The 16,362-nt window shown below is 44.4% G+C and overlaps 1 protein-coding gene across 3 annotated transcripts in view; it reads left to right on the top strand.

Moving 5' to 3' along the window:
* The window catches only part of cpt1ab (carnitine palmitoyltransferase 1Ab (liver)), a 34,576-nt gene extending 23,087 nt beyond the window's left edge, over positions 1 to 11,489 (top strand). For all 3 annotated transcript variants that reach the window (XM_083654982.1, XM_083654983.1, XM_083654981.1), the window contains exons 10-19: positions 2,707 to 2,902; positions 5,422 to 5,610; positions 5,733 to 5,838; positions 6,309 to 6,425; positions 6,763 to 6,927; positions 7,235 to 7,366; positions 7,596 to 7,748; positions 8,255 to 8,368; positions 8,919 to 9,011; positions 9,144 to 11,489. In XM_083654982.1, coding sequence (XP_083511108.1) covers positions 2,707 to 2,902; positions 5,422 to 5,610; positions 5,733 to 5,838; positions 6,309 to 6,425; positions 6,763 to 6,927; positions 7,235 to 7,366; positions 7,596 to 7,748; positions 8,255 to 8,368; positions 8,919 to 9,011; positions 9,144 to 9,227 — 1,349 coding nt within the window. In that variant the 3' untranslated portion in view covers positions 9,228 to 11,489. The remainder of the gene's footprint in view (positions 1 to 2,706; positions 2,903 to 5,421; positions 5,611 to 5,732; positions 5,839 to 6,308; positions 6,426 to 6,762; positions 6,928 to 7,234; positions 7,367 to 7,595; positions 7,749 to 8,254; positions 8,369 to 8,918; positions 9,012 to 9,143) is intronic.
* Positions 11,490 to 16,362: the final 4,873 nt, after the last annotated feature.

Raw genomic sequence — 16,362 nt, 5'->3', positions numbered from 1 at the left:
GGGAATCTTTTTTTTTTGCAATTTCTTTTCTGGCCTGGCGGGGGCGCCGTTGGCATGGCAGGCCCGCCAGGCCTGTAGAATAGTAGGGGAAACACTGCATAATGTCTTTGAATCTCTATACTCAGCCAGTCATAATGTCTCTGAATCTCTATACTCAGTGGGCTTATTCACATTCCAGAGGAAGCTACATTGCTGAAGGTGTCCTTACAGTAAGAAGATGCACAGTAGGCTAAAGATTACCTGGATGCCAGGTTGTTGTACTTGGGGTGACAATATTTCCACAGCGTAGGTGACGGTGTCCTCTCCCTTGTCTTGTCTGTAACTGGGTCAGTGTTTGTTTGAACACTTGAACACAAAATCTTCTGATATTTTAACAAAAATAACACTGATTCACGTAGTGTAAACCAAGCTTTGAATTGGATTCTCGTGTGAGTGGTGCTGCTCAAACAAACATTTGGACTCCTGCCTCTCTACTCATTACAGTATGTTCCCAAACCACTATCCCATTCCCAGAGTACTTTCCCTTTTCATCTCACCTCCTGTCCTTCCCATTTCAAGCTGCTTTAGATTGTGGATTGGATATTCTTTCCCATTAAATAGCTAATTGAATTAAGTATTTTCTTATTCAAATGCATATCATTTGAAAAGGTGATGGATATTCACTTGAATAAAAGAATCAGCTCTCATAAAAATATACTGTTGTTACTAAATCTGATGTTGTGGATATCACAGAATTTCACTACTGACACAAAGAAATCTTATTTATTAACACATACATATTCATAGCTTTCAAGGGGCGTTACGTGCTGCCGGGAACGCCCACCTGGCGGTCAAAAAACAAACTTGTTCATTCGCTGCCAGCCAAGTCGACTAGGTTCTCACGCAGTGTTTGTTCAGCCGTTTGTACACACGTCTTTGCGGCCAACATTTCCTCAAAGGTAAGCTCCAGTAACGTTACAATAATGATTAAAATACCCCATTAACGTTACTTGAGCTTACCTTTGATGAAATGTTGGCCGCAAAGACGTGTGTACTTTGATGGTAGCCATTTGCCCTCCCCAGCGACTGAACCACGTCTAATCGCACAAATCCACAACCTCCTCCTGTCTGAGTTTTCTTTCTCCGACGGCATTCTGTAAAAGCACAAGCCAGGCGTGTCTCCTCGTCGGTTTAGTGCAACCGATAGCACAACAGGTAGGCTATGCGGCACTTTGGCTGAACAAACAGCGTGAGTCGACTCGCAGGCAACGGAATGAACAGGTTTTTTTTTGACCGCCAGGTGGGCGTTCCCGGCAGCACGTAACGCCCCTTGAAAGCTATGAATAGGGCCAAAGTGACCACCTACTTCCTGCTTCAGCTACAAACCCGCCGCGAAAAAACGATGAATTGTGGGGAATGGCGAGAGACAATACATTTACTGATGCCGTTTGAATTGTGCCATGAAGTCCACATGTACATTTTGTCAATTTAAAAGATAATGCTGCATGTCAAGAAAGTCGCAGTTTGTCGTGAATCGTAACGTTTAGTTTAGTATGAAACCGCTCAATCAACTACATCTCTCAGTCTCATCTCACACAATATATGAGGCCATTTACACCTGGCGCTAGCATGCGTTTTCTGTGATCAGATTGCAATCAGATTGTGTTTTATCACTTGAAATGCCAGGTGTAAACACCCCCAAAACGCATTGAAGAAGGATTGCAATCTGATCGGCCAAACCACCTCGGGAGGTGGTCAGGGATGCATTGTGTACACATTGAACACAGGTGTAAATGCAATGTGTCCTCTCAATCTGGATACAGCAACTTTATGCGGATTGAAAGGACAACCATTTCTGCAATCTGATTGCAATCAGATTGCAGAAAATGCATGTTAACGCCAGGTGTAAATGGAATAAGGCTGAAGTGATAAAATACAATCTGATTGCAATCTGATCACAGAAAACGCATGTTAGCGCCAGGTGTAAATGGCCTCTATGTGACGGAAATGTATTAATTCACAATAAAGAAGACTCGAGGATGTTGACTTTCCAAAGATAAAAGGTTTATGTTGACAAGTTGACAACCAATCACAAGAGATTGAGAACCAGTGCTGCATGATTATGAAAGCATAACATAATGCCACATGATATGTGAAAGGATATATGATATATGGAAAAATTCCAACACAATGTACATCACCAACACCAGCATGGTCTGGCGGGAGAGATGTCACTTACGTGACTGGTTGTGTGTAGTCTTTCTGATTTCTAACTTATAGTGTAACAGTTTTACGACAAACTGCGACTTTCTTGACTTGCAAAGTTATCTTTTAAATTGACTAACATTATGTGTACCTCATGGAACAATTCAAACGGGATCCAGAAACGATTGTCTCTCGCCTGCATTCACCACCATTCTCTGTTTTTGCCCGCGGCTGGTTGGCATAGGGCCTGACAGGAAGGAGAGGGACTTTGGTTCTCTATAGATTCTGGTATGAAATGCTGTGACATCCATACGTCCTGCTCTCCTTCTCACTCTGTTTAGAAAACAATAAGTAACACAATTTAATGACATTGTGTTTGAATTCTAAGCTGTACTGGGATACATGCACACAACAACTGAAAAATGTACTCTTCCTCACACCTCTGCCCTGCACTTCTCCCTTTGTCCTCCGTTTGCTTGTTCTCTCTGTCCTTACCATCGGTGCCCCGCCTCCCGCCCCCAGACACCCTTCAGCACGTGAATGAGAGTAAGCACATTGCTGTGTACCACAAGGGGCGCTTCTTCAAGGTGTGGATGTTCTATGACGGGCGGCTGCTGTTGCCACGGGAGATCGAGCAGCAGATGGAGAGGATCCTGACCGACGAGTCTGAGCCCATGCCAGGGGAGCAGGCACTAGCCGCGCTCACTGCAGGGGAGAGGTGCGTGCCATTACAGACTCAACTGCAACTCATGTCACACATTTTCCACCACTGATTTTTCGTTGGAACGATTAATGTAGCCAGACCACTTATAGGAAGCGATGAAATCGGTGTAGATGAACATTTGCTGCAGTGACTGTGAGTGTATTTCTGAGTTAATACATTGTATTTTTGGGGGCACGGTGGCGCAGTGGTAGTAGCGCTGTCGCCTCACAGCTAGAAGGTCCTGGGTTCGTATTTTACTCTTTAGGCTTTTACTTGACACTGTTGGTCAGAGCGGCATGGAAGGCTACAAGTAGGCTAGTAAGAGAGAAACATTTCTAGAACTAGAGAATAAGCAAAATAGTTATGATAGATCCTGTGTAAGTACTGATTGCAGAGACAAAGGATAGTTAGACATAGATGGAGATGAGATGGGTGTGTACTGTAGTTTGAATGTAGGAGTCTTCAGTCAGTGAAGGTGGGGGCGGTTGGTTCAATCAATCAAGATCAAGATTCACCTTAATAGAGAGCCGCAGGAATGAGTCCGGAAGTATACTTCCGGGTTCTTGAGAGGAAAAGTCTATGGGGATTTAACATGGGGGTTTTGCTTAAATGCATAAAGTAAGGTATGTGGTTAACAAAAGTTTATGGAACGCAAATCTGGGTTCAGCATGATAATCTTCACAAACGTGAATAAATTTCATGACTTTTGGAACGTAAATGCGTTGTTTTAAAACGTGATTTTTAGAAAACAGTCAGAAGGTCCTGAGTTCGATTCTCACCTGGGACATTGTGGGCACTGTGGTTGTGTTCCCCCCCATATCTTCAGTGCCTACTGCCCAGGTGGGTTATCTCGTCTTAAGGGCCTTTCTCTCTGTGTGGAGTTTGCATGTTCTCCCCGTGCTCCCCCCAGGGGGTTCCTCCGTTTATAACCCCCCCACTAAAAACATGCAGAAGATCAGATCGTCATCGTCATCCGACCAGTGACGACAACATCCGAAGTTGGTCCCCGGGCGCTGTACGAGAAAGCGACCACTGCTCCTGGCCTGCCCCCCGGAGGAAAGGACATGCCTGGATGGGTTAAATGCAGAGGACACTTTTCACCGGCCACCGTCAGCATGAGTGTGTTGTGGCCGCATGCATGTATTGTGGTGTTCGTGTGACAATAAAAGACGGGCTTGTCCGTTACGAGAGTTAAAAGGCATAAAAGTTATTCACGTTTGTGAAGAGTATCCTGCTGAACCCAAATCCGCGTTCCCATAAACTTTTGTTAACCACAGACCTTATTTTATGCATTTAAGTGAAATTCCCATTCTAAAACCCCATAGACCTTTCCACTGAAGAACCAAATGGCGGCGATTGCGGTACTCTATGGCCACAGTGAGTAATCAGATTACAAACAAGGAATTTGACTCGGTGCAAGTTTGCAGCACAGCAGTCACATCAATAGTGGAAGACAAAGCAATACAGAAAAACAATCACAAATTATAAAGTGCAAAATAGAAAGTGCTTTAAAGTGACATACGATGGGGGGCATGGTGGTGGGGTAGGATCATGTCTGTGGGGGGGACCGCGGCCTGTTACTAAGCCAGCTGTGCTCGGGGGGCATCAGGGGTGGGGGGGGGGGGGGGGCGGAGTGATAAAGTCCTGATTTGTGAGGGCTTTTGAGTCTCGTTGAAGAGCCGGATGGAGGTTCTGCTACCGCCAGACATGAGCCTTCTGCTAAGGGGGAGAGCCTGACCATTAAAGAGTTTACGACCGGGGGAAGGGGTCGACCATGATTTTCCGAGACCGCTTCAGCGTCCTGGCAGTGTGTAGGTCCTGAAGGGATGGCAGGCTGCAGCCAACCACCTTTACAGCACGGTGAACGATGCGTTGCAGTCTGGAGATGTCCTTGTGGGCAGCAGCAGCACACCAGACGGTGATGGAGGAGGTGAGAATGGACTCGACGATGGAGGTGTAGAAAAGTGCCACTACCAACGTTGCCTTAACTGGCACCTTGAACTTCCTGAGCCACTGAAGAAAGTACATCCTCTGTTGTGCCTTCTTGGCGAGAGCTCTGATCTTCAGCTCCCATTTCAGGTCCTGGCTGATGATGGTTCCCAGGAAGCGAAAGGACTCCACAGTGTTGACTGGGGGAGTCACCCAGGGTGATCGGGGGAAGGTGGGGCTGCGTTCCTTCTGTAGTCCACAACCATCTCCACAATCACCAGAACTATACAAGAATAGAAGAGCTCTGCACCTGGTAGTTGCAGTCAGAGCAACTGGAGTGTAGGCTTGAAAGAAGGCCTGGAGTTAGGAGCGATGCAGCAATAGCTTTCTAGGGCAGAATTAGAATTTGATGTGGGCAGTTCTTAGCAGACAAAGGAGTTCAGAAGGTTAAAAACTAAATAGAAGAATTTCTGTAACAGATGTATGTTGAGCCCACATATAGAGCCCACACCTGCGGTATGCTGTCATGTCTGCTCCGCATCACGCAGTTGTCTGTACTTTCCATTTGAAATGTGCTGTTTTGTGAACTCTGCTGCCCCTCGCAGGACCCCATGGGCCAATGCTCGGGATACCTACTTCAGCAATGGTAAGAACAAGCAGTCTCTGGACACCATTGAGAAGGCGGCCTTCTTTGTAACCCTGGATGACACTGAGCAGCGTTTTGAGTCGGCCAACCCAGTCAAGTCTCTGGACAGCTACGCCAAGTCCCTCCTCCATGGAAAGTGCTACGACAGGTGCGTTTGTTTAGACGACAGTGGTTAAGATGAACTTTATTCATTTTATTCATTCTTTTAGTAGTGTATGGCACAAAAATCATCTACAAATATACTGAATGCGTTTATTTTTTCTTCTTAAGGTGGTTTGATAAATCCTTCAACCTCATAGTCTTCAAGAACGGCACCATGGGACTGAATGCAGAGCATTCCTGGGCAGATGCTCCGATCATTGGGCATCTCTGGGAGGTGTGTACTTTTCGTCTAATAAATCAGTCAGTAGAAAGAAAGAAAGAAAGAAACTGGAAGGACAAACCCCGTCTTTATTTTGTCACACCGACACATCACACATGCACACACGTGCACGGCAGCCAGTACACACACACACACGCAATTGGCGGCGCCGTGAAATTTGTTTGACCCATCCTGGCTCGTCCTCCATGGCCAGGCCAGAAGTGGTGGGTCAGCTGCAGTGAATCGCCCGGGGGCCAACTTCTTCCAACCGCCACTGGTCACACGACAATCTTCTGCACGCTTTGTGGGGGCCCATATTGTAGTGCCTTAATGCCAGATCTACTCATGGTTTACATGTTTACCAATCAAATGTTTTTTTAAGACATGATTGTTCAAGAAAAATGAATTTCTGAATTAATGTATATCTTCTATTTTAGTTTAAATTCCGTTTTAGCCGTGTTGAAACTCTTCTCTCTGCGCCGCAGCATGTGCTTTCCAGTGACCCTGTTAAACTGGGGTATACTGAGGAGGGCCACTGCTGCGGGGAGCCCCACCCCAACCTGCCTGGTCCTCAGAAGCTGCAGTGGGACATCCCCGCTGAGGTAAGGCACCAAAATGTTAAGACTGAGCTTTGGTATTCATAGACCTTTACTGCCCTCTGCTGGTCGCTTTAACCATGTGCATGCACCACTGTTGTGTGTATTGTGTGGTTTCAAAGATGTAGACTTTATGTCTTTGAATGACAATACACACCACAGATGTGTGTAGTGGAAGAATTGTAAGTGCTATATATTTGAAATTCAAAAAGTGCCAATACAGTAAGTGACATGTTAGTTTAATTGAAAATGAATCACGCCACTGGTATCAGTTTGTATTCTAACTGCTCTTAATTAAACACAATGTAATGATCTATAACATATGGCTCTGCTACTTCCCTAGTGTCAGGAGGTCATCCAGAGCTCTCTGACACTCGCCAGGAATTTGGCTGACGATGTGGACTCTCACATCTTCCCCTTCAGTGAGTTTGGCAAGGGTCTGATTAAGAAGTGCCGCACCAGCCCCGATGCTTTCATCCAAATCGCTCTGCAGCTGGCCCATTACAGGGTAAGTCAATCCAGCTCACTGGCTCTGCAGCTGGCCCATTACAGGCCTACAGGGTAAGTCAATGCAGCTCACTGGCTTGGGAGCAAAACAACGCTTATTAATACAATACAATCTCATGATAATCGTGTCAGCCACCGAAATATCGACACTTCTTTGGGTTAAAGTTTTTCTATCTGACATCATTCATATCACAGGAATATTTTGTTAGATGTAGTGTCAGGGAGCTGTGGCTCTGCCTTATATATGCTGTAGATGTCCTGTGTATGTATTGGTGGTTAAGGTCTGCTGAATGATTTGTTTTGAACAGGACAAAGGGAAGTTCTGCCTGACATACGAAGCCTCCATGACCCGTCTGTTCCGTGAGGGCCGAACAGAAACGGTGCGCTCCTGCACCATGGAGACCTGTGCCTTTGTCCGCTCCATGATCAGAGATGATACGGTAATGCTGAACACAGCTCACACCTCTGCTTACTGTAGTCTCATATGCAGACCTTATCCATGATGGTACAACTCGAAGCAAAGCATTGCTGCCTAAAATAGCTACACAAATCCTTATATTTGTCCATTCTTTTTTTCTTGTTGCGTCTCTCTCCATCTACCCCTTCTCGTCTGTCATCTTTGTCTCACTCTCATCTCTTTGTTTTCTCATCTCTGTCCTCTCAATCCAGACAGAAGAGCGTATTAAGTTGCTGAAAATGGCAGCAGAAAAGCACCAGGACATGTACCGCCTCGCCATGACAGGGCAAGGCATCGACCGCCACCTCTTCTGTCTCTACGTGGTTTCCAAATACCTGGGAGAGGAATCTCCCTTCCTCAAGCAGGTATGAGCTGCTGTTGCAAGTGCTCCTGGGAGTTCTGTTGATATACTGTCATACCTGGTTTTGTCATTTGCACCACCAATGTGCACTCTTGTCCTTTTTAGTCAGTGCAGACCTGACCATGGTTTACACAGCATGTTTGGTATCTGACCAAATCTATTTTGACTTGATACAAATTACATTATGTCATGTACACGCACACAAATGAAAAAGAAAAAACATTTATCATACAAAATAAGTAGGTCATTTTATCCTACTTGAGGCAGCGCAAGTATTGCAAAAGCTGAATTAAAGCTGATCAAGGGTTTAGGAGGCCACTTGTGTTTGGGACTTTCTATGGCCGTTTTTAGTTGTGGGGCAGTGCCCCCAAGTGGGCAGCAACTGGATCTGCATGAATAATGCTCATTCTTGCACTTAGCATTTACAGTATGTTTGACATTGTGTGTACATGCCATTCTAGTCTAGTTGAGACTACTGATTAAAGTGCTGCATGTTATCTTCATGTCTAGGTCCTGTCTGAGCCCTGGAGGCTGTCTACCAGTCAGACCCCGCTGCAACAGGTTGCGCTGTTTGACCTGATCAAACACCCTGAGTACGTGTCCACCGGTGGCGGCTTTGGTCCAGTGAGTTGTCCATATCAGAATGCTTCATATTCATGCTCAGGAATGATTTGTATGCCTCTGCCGGCGAGGCATGTGACTTGACTACAACACTGGTCAGTGCATTACCTACAGTAAATTGTGGTTGGCTTGACGCGGCCGCAGTTTGTAGGAACAGAGAGCAGTCCCAGCATGGAAGCAAAGCAATGTACTGCTGTGGAGTGTGTGTACTTGCCGTAAAAATGGCCCATTCCCTCGGTCCTGCATCTTATCAACCGTATGATTTTCTTATTCATGCCGCGCACTGTATTACGCCGCAGCACGCCGTTTGGGTCAGGAAGTGCTGTAGCCTGTAGCCTCACATCAAATCATCCAAACTATTTTAAACCTTTAATCCTGAATAGTTTTGAGAGGTCAGTCATGCGTTTATCTTGTTTATCTCTATTCCTGTATCACTCATACCTCAGTTTCAGGTCTACAGTTTGTTCAGAATGCAGCTTTTTTTGTTTTGTTTTTTTTGTACAGAATTTGGAATAACAACTTATTCTGCCTGCTCTCTTTTTGTGTCCACCAGGTGTCTGATGATGGTTATGGTGTGTCCTACATCATTGTTGGTGAGAACCTCATCAACTTCCACATCTCTAGCAAACACTCAAGCCCAGAATCCGTAAGTTCACTTGGCTTCCCTTCCTGCAGACAATTCAGTTTCTCCTTTGTTGTTTTTCCTCTGACTCTTTTTCATCCCCTTTTCTTTTTTCTCTCTCTTTTCTTTCCTCTTTTCTTTTTTGCCTCGTGGTAGGACTCCCACCGTTTTGGCGGCAACATCAGAAAGGCCATGCTGGAAATTCTGGATCTCTTCGAGCTTGACAAAAAAGCCAAGTGACTGCCCTCTTCCTGTGCGGAAAAAGCATAAGAAAGTTTGTAACAAAAGATATATTCTTCCTGAAGCTTGTACAGAAAAAAGTAATAATATTGGGTTTTATTTTAAGTTAATTCATGTTAAAGAAATGATGTTGATTGAGATGTATTTGGAAACATGACTGTAATTTTGTTTTATTGTTGTGAGGGCTACATGTGTATGTATATATGGGCAATGTGAGATTCTGGTGGAATTTGGCACGGGCAGTGCGCAGATCAAAATCTTTATCTACAAGACTGTATGCACCAGTGCCTTAGTGACCCACTAATGTCAAAGGACAGAAAGGGAGGAGAAAATTGGTGCCACTCAAGTACTGCAAGTTTGAGATCAAGTCCACATTAGCACAGTCTGTGAGATGAGCTGAGGCTGAAGAGTTGAATGTTCAATATCCGGCATTATCTGCATCAATATTTCAGCTTGGGTTGAGAAATGCTGCAGGTTTTTTGACTAGGTTTTGTCCCAGTTAGTCCATCCGACACAATATCACAACATGGATGTGAACATCATGTGTTTTCGTTTTTATCACTTGAATCTTTTTTTTTTTTTTTTTACCCCAGTCTTCAAGGTCAGAGTAGCTCGGTCTTGTGGAAATGGGCGAGACGGCAAAATTATTTCAACAAGTCTAATATTGTTTTGGTTTCTTTTAATTTCGTGTGGTTCAGTTGAGACATTTACCAACTCTGATAGTGTCTGGTGTCTAATGAAGCCTGTCTGAGTAGAAGCTGAAGGTTTCACTTGTTCAGGTCTAATTGAGGTGGTTGGTGCTGATCTGGAAAAGTGACCCTGGATCAGCGCTGCTTTATTCTGGGAAGATTGTTGGACACCAGTGCAGAAGCCAGAGTCCTGATCCTAGCAGTTCAGTCTGAAGAATGGATCCCCATTGCCTTTCTGACGGTCATGTGTACAGCCAGATTGTTCTTTTTAGCTGCTGTGTTTTTATGACATAGCGATATGGGGAGATCGTATTTGTGTGTTGTTTTTGTCGTTTCCATACTCAGGTTTTATTAACTTGGCCTAGTATTCTAGGGTGCTGGCTGCAGCATTGCAAGATATGTGCTTATGTTGGCATGTACCCGTGCAACGGTACATGAAGTTGAGATGCAATCCGATGCCATGTGACAGCAGTGAGCCATTTCACAGTGGAGCGTTGACTTCCCTGTTGCAGCACAGGACAGGGTATGTTTCCCAGGATGATCTCACTTGCACCATGTGATGACTTTGACTGATGCAAAGTGTGGCCAATGGTGACTATTTGCTGTAGTGTTTGAGCATGTTGAAAAGGGGCGGGCTCACTGTACTTTCACAATGTTGTGCACTCCATGACTGGTCCTTCAGCTCGGACAAACTGATTCCTAACTACCTTGGTAGCCTTTTGTTGGATCGCTATGATTTGATCCGTCGGTCTTGGCTTCATATCGGCCTTGTAAACTTTTATGACTGTCAAGAGGTCAAATATCACTTTCAGCATAGTGGTGTTGCAGCTATTGTTATTGCCCTGGTCAGATAAGATGCTTAACTGTTTGGTGGGTTGTTGTATCCCAACCGTAGGAAATCACTGTTTCACTTGCGTCATTCTGTGTTAGACAACTTATAACATTTCAAGGTCTGGGAATCAGACAAAGCGATGGACAGTGATGTTTAGGAATAGGCTACGTGTAGTGCAGATACACAGAAGGGCTCTCATGCTTAGGAACGCAATCCTGTTTCTTGTGTTATGTTCTCTTGTCAGTACAGCATATTATTTATTTTTCCCCCATGTGATAACCTCTTTATTCACACATTGAAAACTGTGCATATTTACCAGCTGAGTGCAGCATATGATGAGCACTAAGTTAAGTTAAATTGTTTGCTGATTTAACCCATTGATACCTGATGCAGCATTTGTGTGTATATCCCACATTTGTGTGTGTATCCCTTTAAGACCGGTCTTAAAGGGATACACACACAAATGCTGCATCGGGTATCAATGGGTTAAGCAGTGAAACACACACAAAAATATTTGTTTGATTCCTCTTTTATTGACATGGCATTTAGTTTTGTTATCGCAGATTTTGACAATGACACGTTGTAGTTGTATGACTTTTTATCTCGGTAGACCTCATGTGTACGCTGCTGCATGGTTTTCAAGATGAAGCTGTATATGTTTGCCTTTAATTTAAAGATGTGTAAAAAGACAAGCAGCTTATATACCAAAACAAGTTTTAACACAATAAAAGTGAATGTCAGACAGCTGTACTGGCTCTAAGTATGTAATATCTTATTTGCATATTGATCTATTTTTTTATTTTTTTATATCATAATTTAATATGGGGAGGGTTGAACCAAAACCAAACATGAGCTTGATTGTGACCATTGAGAAAACAGCAGACAGCTTCTGGTGACATCAACTGCCCTGAAGATCAGTGACCTTTAGTTATATGACACATTTTCTCCAACCACTAGGCCCATGTAACCAAACTTCACCCGCCTAAGAATCGCTGAGACTACAGGTGAAAGATGACCTTCATCCTCACCTCAAGGTGACGTCTTGAGTGAGTGTGCCACAGCTGCGTCTCGTCTGCCAGACCCTTTTCTAACACTTTAAAAACCTCCTGAAATGAGTCCGGTGTGAAAACGGGATCCTTCCTTTCCTTGGGTCCGTGTTTACTTCTCCGGGGGAAGCTGGCCAGAGCACAGCCCAGCCCGCCAGGTGGCTGGGCTCAGATGGACCGCACCGAGGAGCCGAGAGTTCCGTCTCTGGGGGTATTAATACGTTCCTCGGCGCGGCCAGTCCGGGGGCTATGGACTCAAATTAAACGGGAGACGTTTAAAGGCGTCGCGAGGTGACAGATTTCCAAGGAGGGCAGAGGCAGGAAGTGATTACATGTGACAGTTTCCCTCTAGCTGCCCTCGGCTGCATGTGCACACACACACACACACACACACTCCATCGTTCTCTCACACACACACACACACACACACACTCCATCGTTCTCTCTCACACACACACACACACACACCCGTCCACAATGGCACCCGGTGTCACCCTTCCCTAGGCTTCCGTTAACGGGCTAACATTTCAAGGCTGCATTCCTGAGGTCTGCATCAGCTCTGAGAACCTGCAGTTTGGTCGCTGGAGAAAAAGGATCGCTTTCAAAGACAGCCCTTTGTACAGTATAATGTTTTATTTTTTAGATGTCTCTATCACAAGTCTTGTGTTTCCTGGCTTCTCATGTATATTTATACATATTTATATTTGTCCAAAACACAAGACCGACACAAAACAGACCTCCAAACCAGTTGGCTGCTGGACAACAAGCCTTTAAATTGTGCATCTAATTGGGAAGCTGGAAAAGCCATTCACTCAACAGCAGACACTGAAACCTAAAACCTTGACTTGCACTTTCTAAAAGTAGACTTTGGGAGAGGTCTCCGGCCTCTGCTTGTCACCGCTTTAATTCATGGTCTCCTCGCTCCACAACACCCTCGCAGAAAGTGGGGAGCCAATGTTGCCTATCCTATTTTATAAGCTGTTCATTCACGCAGGAGCAGGGATGTTCTCGTTTCGTCCCCTGGTCATCAGCGTTTGCTGCTATAGAGGAGAAGAACATTGTTCTCATTGCAGCTACTGTGTGTAGATCGTTCATGTCATTCTTGATTTGGGTTCTGGCAGGACAATTTATTTTTCCTGCACCGTTGGACAACTTACATAAGGGGGTTCTGTTATGCCCCTACCTAATTGACTATATTGATTCAGTGAGAAAGGAAAGAAAGGAACTGAACCGCTGTGTCCGGCTGCTAAATGTTAGTCTTAAGGATGGATGTCTTTCACCACAATGACTGGAAGGATTTCTGTTATCGTGCCGGGAATTAACATTTCGATGGACCTCACAAAGTATAATGTCGGAAAGAAAAGAGAAAATAAATTCATATCAAACCACAGTATTATGCGCACACACATACAAATTAGGAATCGTCATCATATGTGCCATACTGCTAATCTCCTGCATAAAAAAAGAAAATGCAGGAGAAAGTAACGTGATGAAGGTCATTTAAGGTTCCAATCCCAAAACGACACAACTTCATTTCCCCTCCACACTGCTGCTATGAAGCAAAATCCACTGACATCTTAACTTCATCACCTCACAAACCCTGGTGCCACACTAGAATGTCTTGTGCATTTTATCGGGCTGAGAACTGTGCCCAGATTTTAAAAAAGTGCCATATGAATCTAAGTGGGCACGGCGCGGGTGTAAAAGGAGAGGGCGAGCACGGCGCTCGGCTCGGAGGAACCGTGTCTGCGGCCGGCTGCACCTGTCTAGCTGCGCTAAAGGAGCGGGGGGGCCTGGGGCCCCATGTGGACGTCAGCCAAGTGGCGACGACGAAGGAAGGTAAGGAAGAGAAGCGGGGCGGAGGTTGGGGGGGCGAATGTGATTCCCCTGAGAATCTCACCCACCGCGTGCTCACCGCCGCTATAAATAACTTTTATTAGGTTTAAGTGGAATTAGTGATGTTAGTCATCAGTTTACAGATATATGGCTCTCATGGACTGACACAAGGAGAAGGCCCCCGTGGTTTTGGATTGAGTGTCTTCCTAAAGGACACTAAACAGATGAAATGCTTGCAAACACAGGGACTTTAAACCCAGGTCCTCCGCTTGAAAGCCAGCATCCCTTCAGGCCACCCTGCTATGAGCACTGCCAATATACAATAAAATAACACATTCATGAACTAAATGACTCAAGAGGAAGTATGGTAAGAAAATGTAAACTTTATTGCAACTTTGTTGTTCTAAGTTCTCTGATTTACAGAAGAGACAAACACTTGTAATGGCACAGTCATCGTAATATGTACATTGCTGATACTGCAATAATCTGGACATGTTTGTTGTCCAGATTTCAGAGTGGGACACACTGTAGGCACGTGGCGTCATGTTTGCAGAGTGGGACATATTGTAGGCACGTGGCGTCATGTTTTTGTCAGTCTGTAGAGGGAAGGAATAATACATCCAAACTCTGCCTGAAACTTCTACATGAATGCACCACAGCCTTTGGATAAAAGCATAAGCATGGGAACTAGAAAAGCTCTTTACATAAAGGGCTCCATTAGGAAATCACAGTTTGCCCATTGTACATTCGGCTCTAGGAGAGATTAAGACGTTGATGTGTTCACAACACACTGCGTTGTACTAAGACATTTGGTGATTTGATAAGCTTCAGTAGACCTGAGTGTTTGTGTTGGTACAGTAAACGTGTAAGTTACACAATTAGTGGTAAGGTATTCATTGAGTAAGGGACAACACAGTCTGTATTGTTACTGCTCCCCAATAAATCCATATGGTGAAGGCATAGCCGTGATCTGAGCGAGGGTGAAGTATTATGAAATCAAATAAGAGCATTGTGAACAAACTAGTATGTAATCAATGAGTAACGTTTCTGTATTGGACTATGAGCACATCCTTTGTTCGAAAACAAAAAAACATCTCATCTGCTTAGAACATCCAGTCAGAATTCAACTCATCTGCTTAGAACGTCCAGTCAGAATTCAACTCATCTGCTTAGAACGTCCAGTCAGAATTCAACTCATCTGCTTAGAACGTCCACTCAGAATTCAACTCATCTGCTTAGAACATCCACTCAGAATTCAACTCATCTGCTTAGAACCTCCAGTCAGGATTCAAAGCACAACTCTGAGAAATGCTCTTGTTCTCTCATGCTACTGATCAGGTGATGGAAGTGAGTGTGAGGAAGAATAAATGAGAGTTACATGTAAGGGCAGAATGTCACCTACTCATCAAGACTTATCCAAGTGGCTACTATAGAGAACTGCATTTCTGTCACCTTAAACATGAGGTTTGTTCAATGTAGGGAGGCTGCAAGAGGCATTTCACACACATGAGAGCGCCATCGCATTTTGGGGGGTAACGCGTTCCTCTCCCGCGTCCGATCAAGATCTCCTTTCCGCCTCTGCAGTGTTGTCAACAAGGCTTTCTTTAGAAGCTCTTCTGGCGATCACGAAGAACACATCAACACAATATCAGAGAGTGCTAGTCAAATATGAGCAGCCTATTAAAAGCACTTAAAACAGCAGGCTAGGGAGAGGTTAAAATCTAGTGGATAAACTCATATACTGTACTAGGCATCTCGCACGCTCGATTCCTAGGCTCGGAACAGAGAACAGAGCGCACATTGCCAAATTTATATATAATAATAATAGATAGATGGATAGGCAGAGTTGTGGCACGTTACGATGCCGCGTTACCAGCGGCAGTGGCTTGGCCTTGGGCTCATCTGGGTGTACAGTAGCCTACTAAACAGTAGCCTACTAAGGGACATTCAGATATGTCCAATAGAGTGGTATGTTGATAAATTAAGTTAAAACTACTCTAAGAATAAGTGCTAAGGGGGTGATGGGTCGTTGGGTCTGGTGGTGGTGACGATTACATGGTAAAGTAGTGAAAAACTTAACTTGAGGTACATTCATCATCCATGGTAAGTTCAAGTAAAAGCCTTTCCAATGAGTGAGCGAGACGCACAGGTACCAAGGCGTGTGGGTCTCCTTCACACAAAGCTTTCGGTGAGCTACTTTCCTTCCGATAAGTGTTTCCCTCGGTAAAACCCTTTCAAACATCTTCCTTTGTCCTTTTTTCCATCTTCATTTGGTCTTCTTGAGAGATTCATAGATTCTGTTTTTAAGCAAACAAGGGGCTTGCTTTGATCCTCCTTATCAAGAGAGCCAGCAGCAGCTACATATTTAAAGACTGTAGAAATGCAGTATGTAAACGCAGAGATTTCTCCATAACTTACATACAAAAGAAAGCAGAACAGATCAAAAAAAGTCCAGAAACAAATCAGCCAAGAGGTAAAACTGATTAACGTTTGTTAAGGAAGAGAGAGAGAGAGAGAGAGAAAAAAACGTCACAAAGCAAAAAAATACAAATGATTTTGAATTGTAAAGTGCAAGTATAAAAAAATATCTCTCTACATATAATCTCAAGACAGGCTCTCGAGACACGGCCAATGGTCTTTTGTGGAAAAGTGCAAGTTGAGAACAGCACGGATCTTTAGAAAAACAAAAATGAGTAAGATTTTCTAAAACAGTATCGGGACGAGTTGGGTGA

Source organism: Poromitra crassiceps (assembly GCF_964638095.1).
Source record: "Poromitra crassiceps genome assembly, chromosome: 18".
In the NCBI taxonomy this organism is placed as follows: Eukaryota; Metazoa; Chordata; class Actinopteri; order Beryciformes; family Melamphaidae; genus Poromitra; species Poromitra crassiceps.
This window is presented reverse-complemented; position numbering and strand designations above follow the sequence as displayed.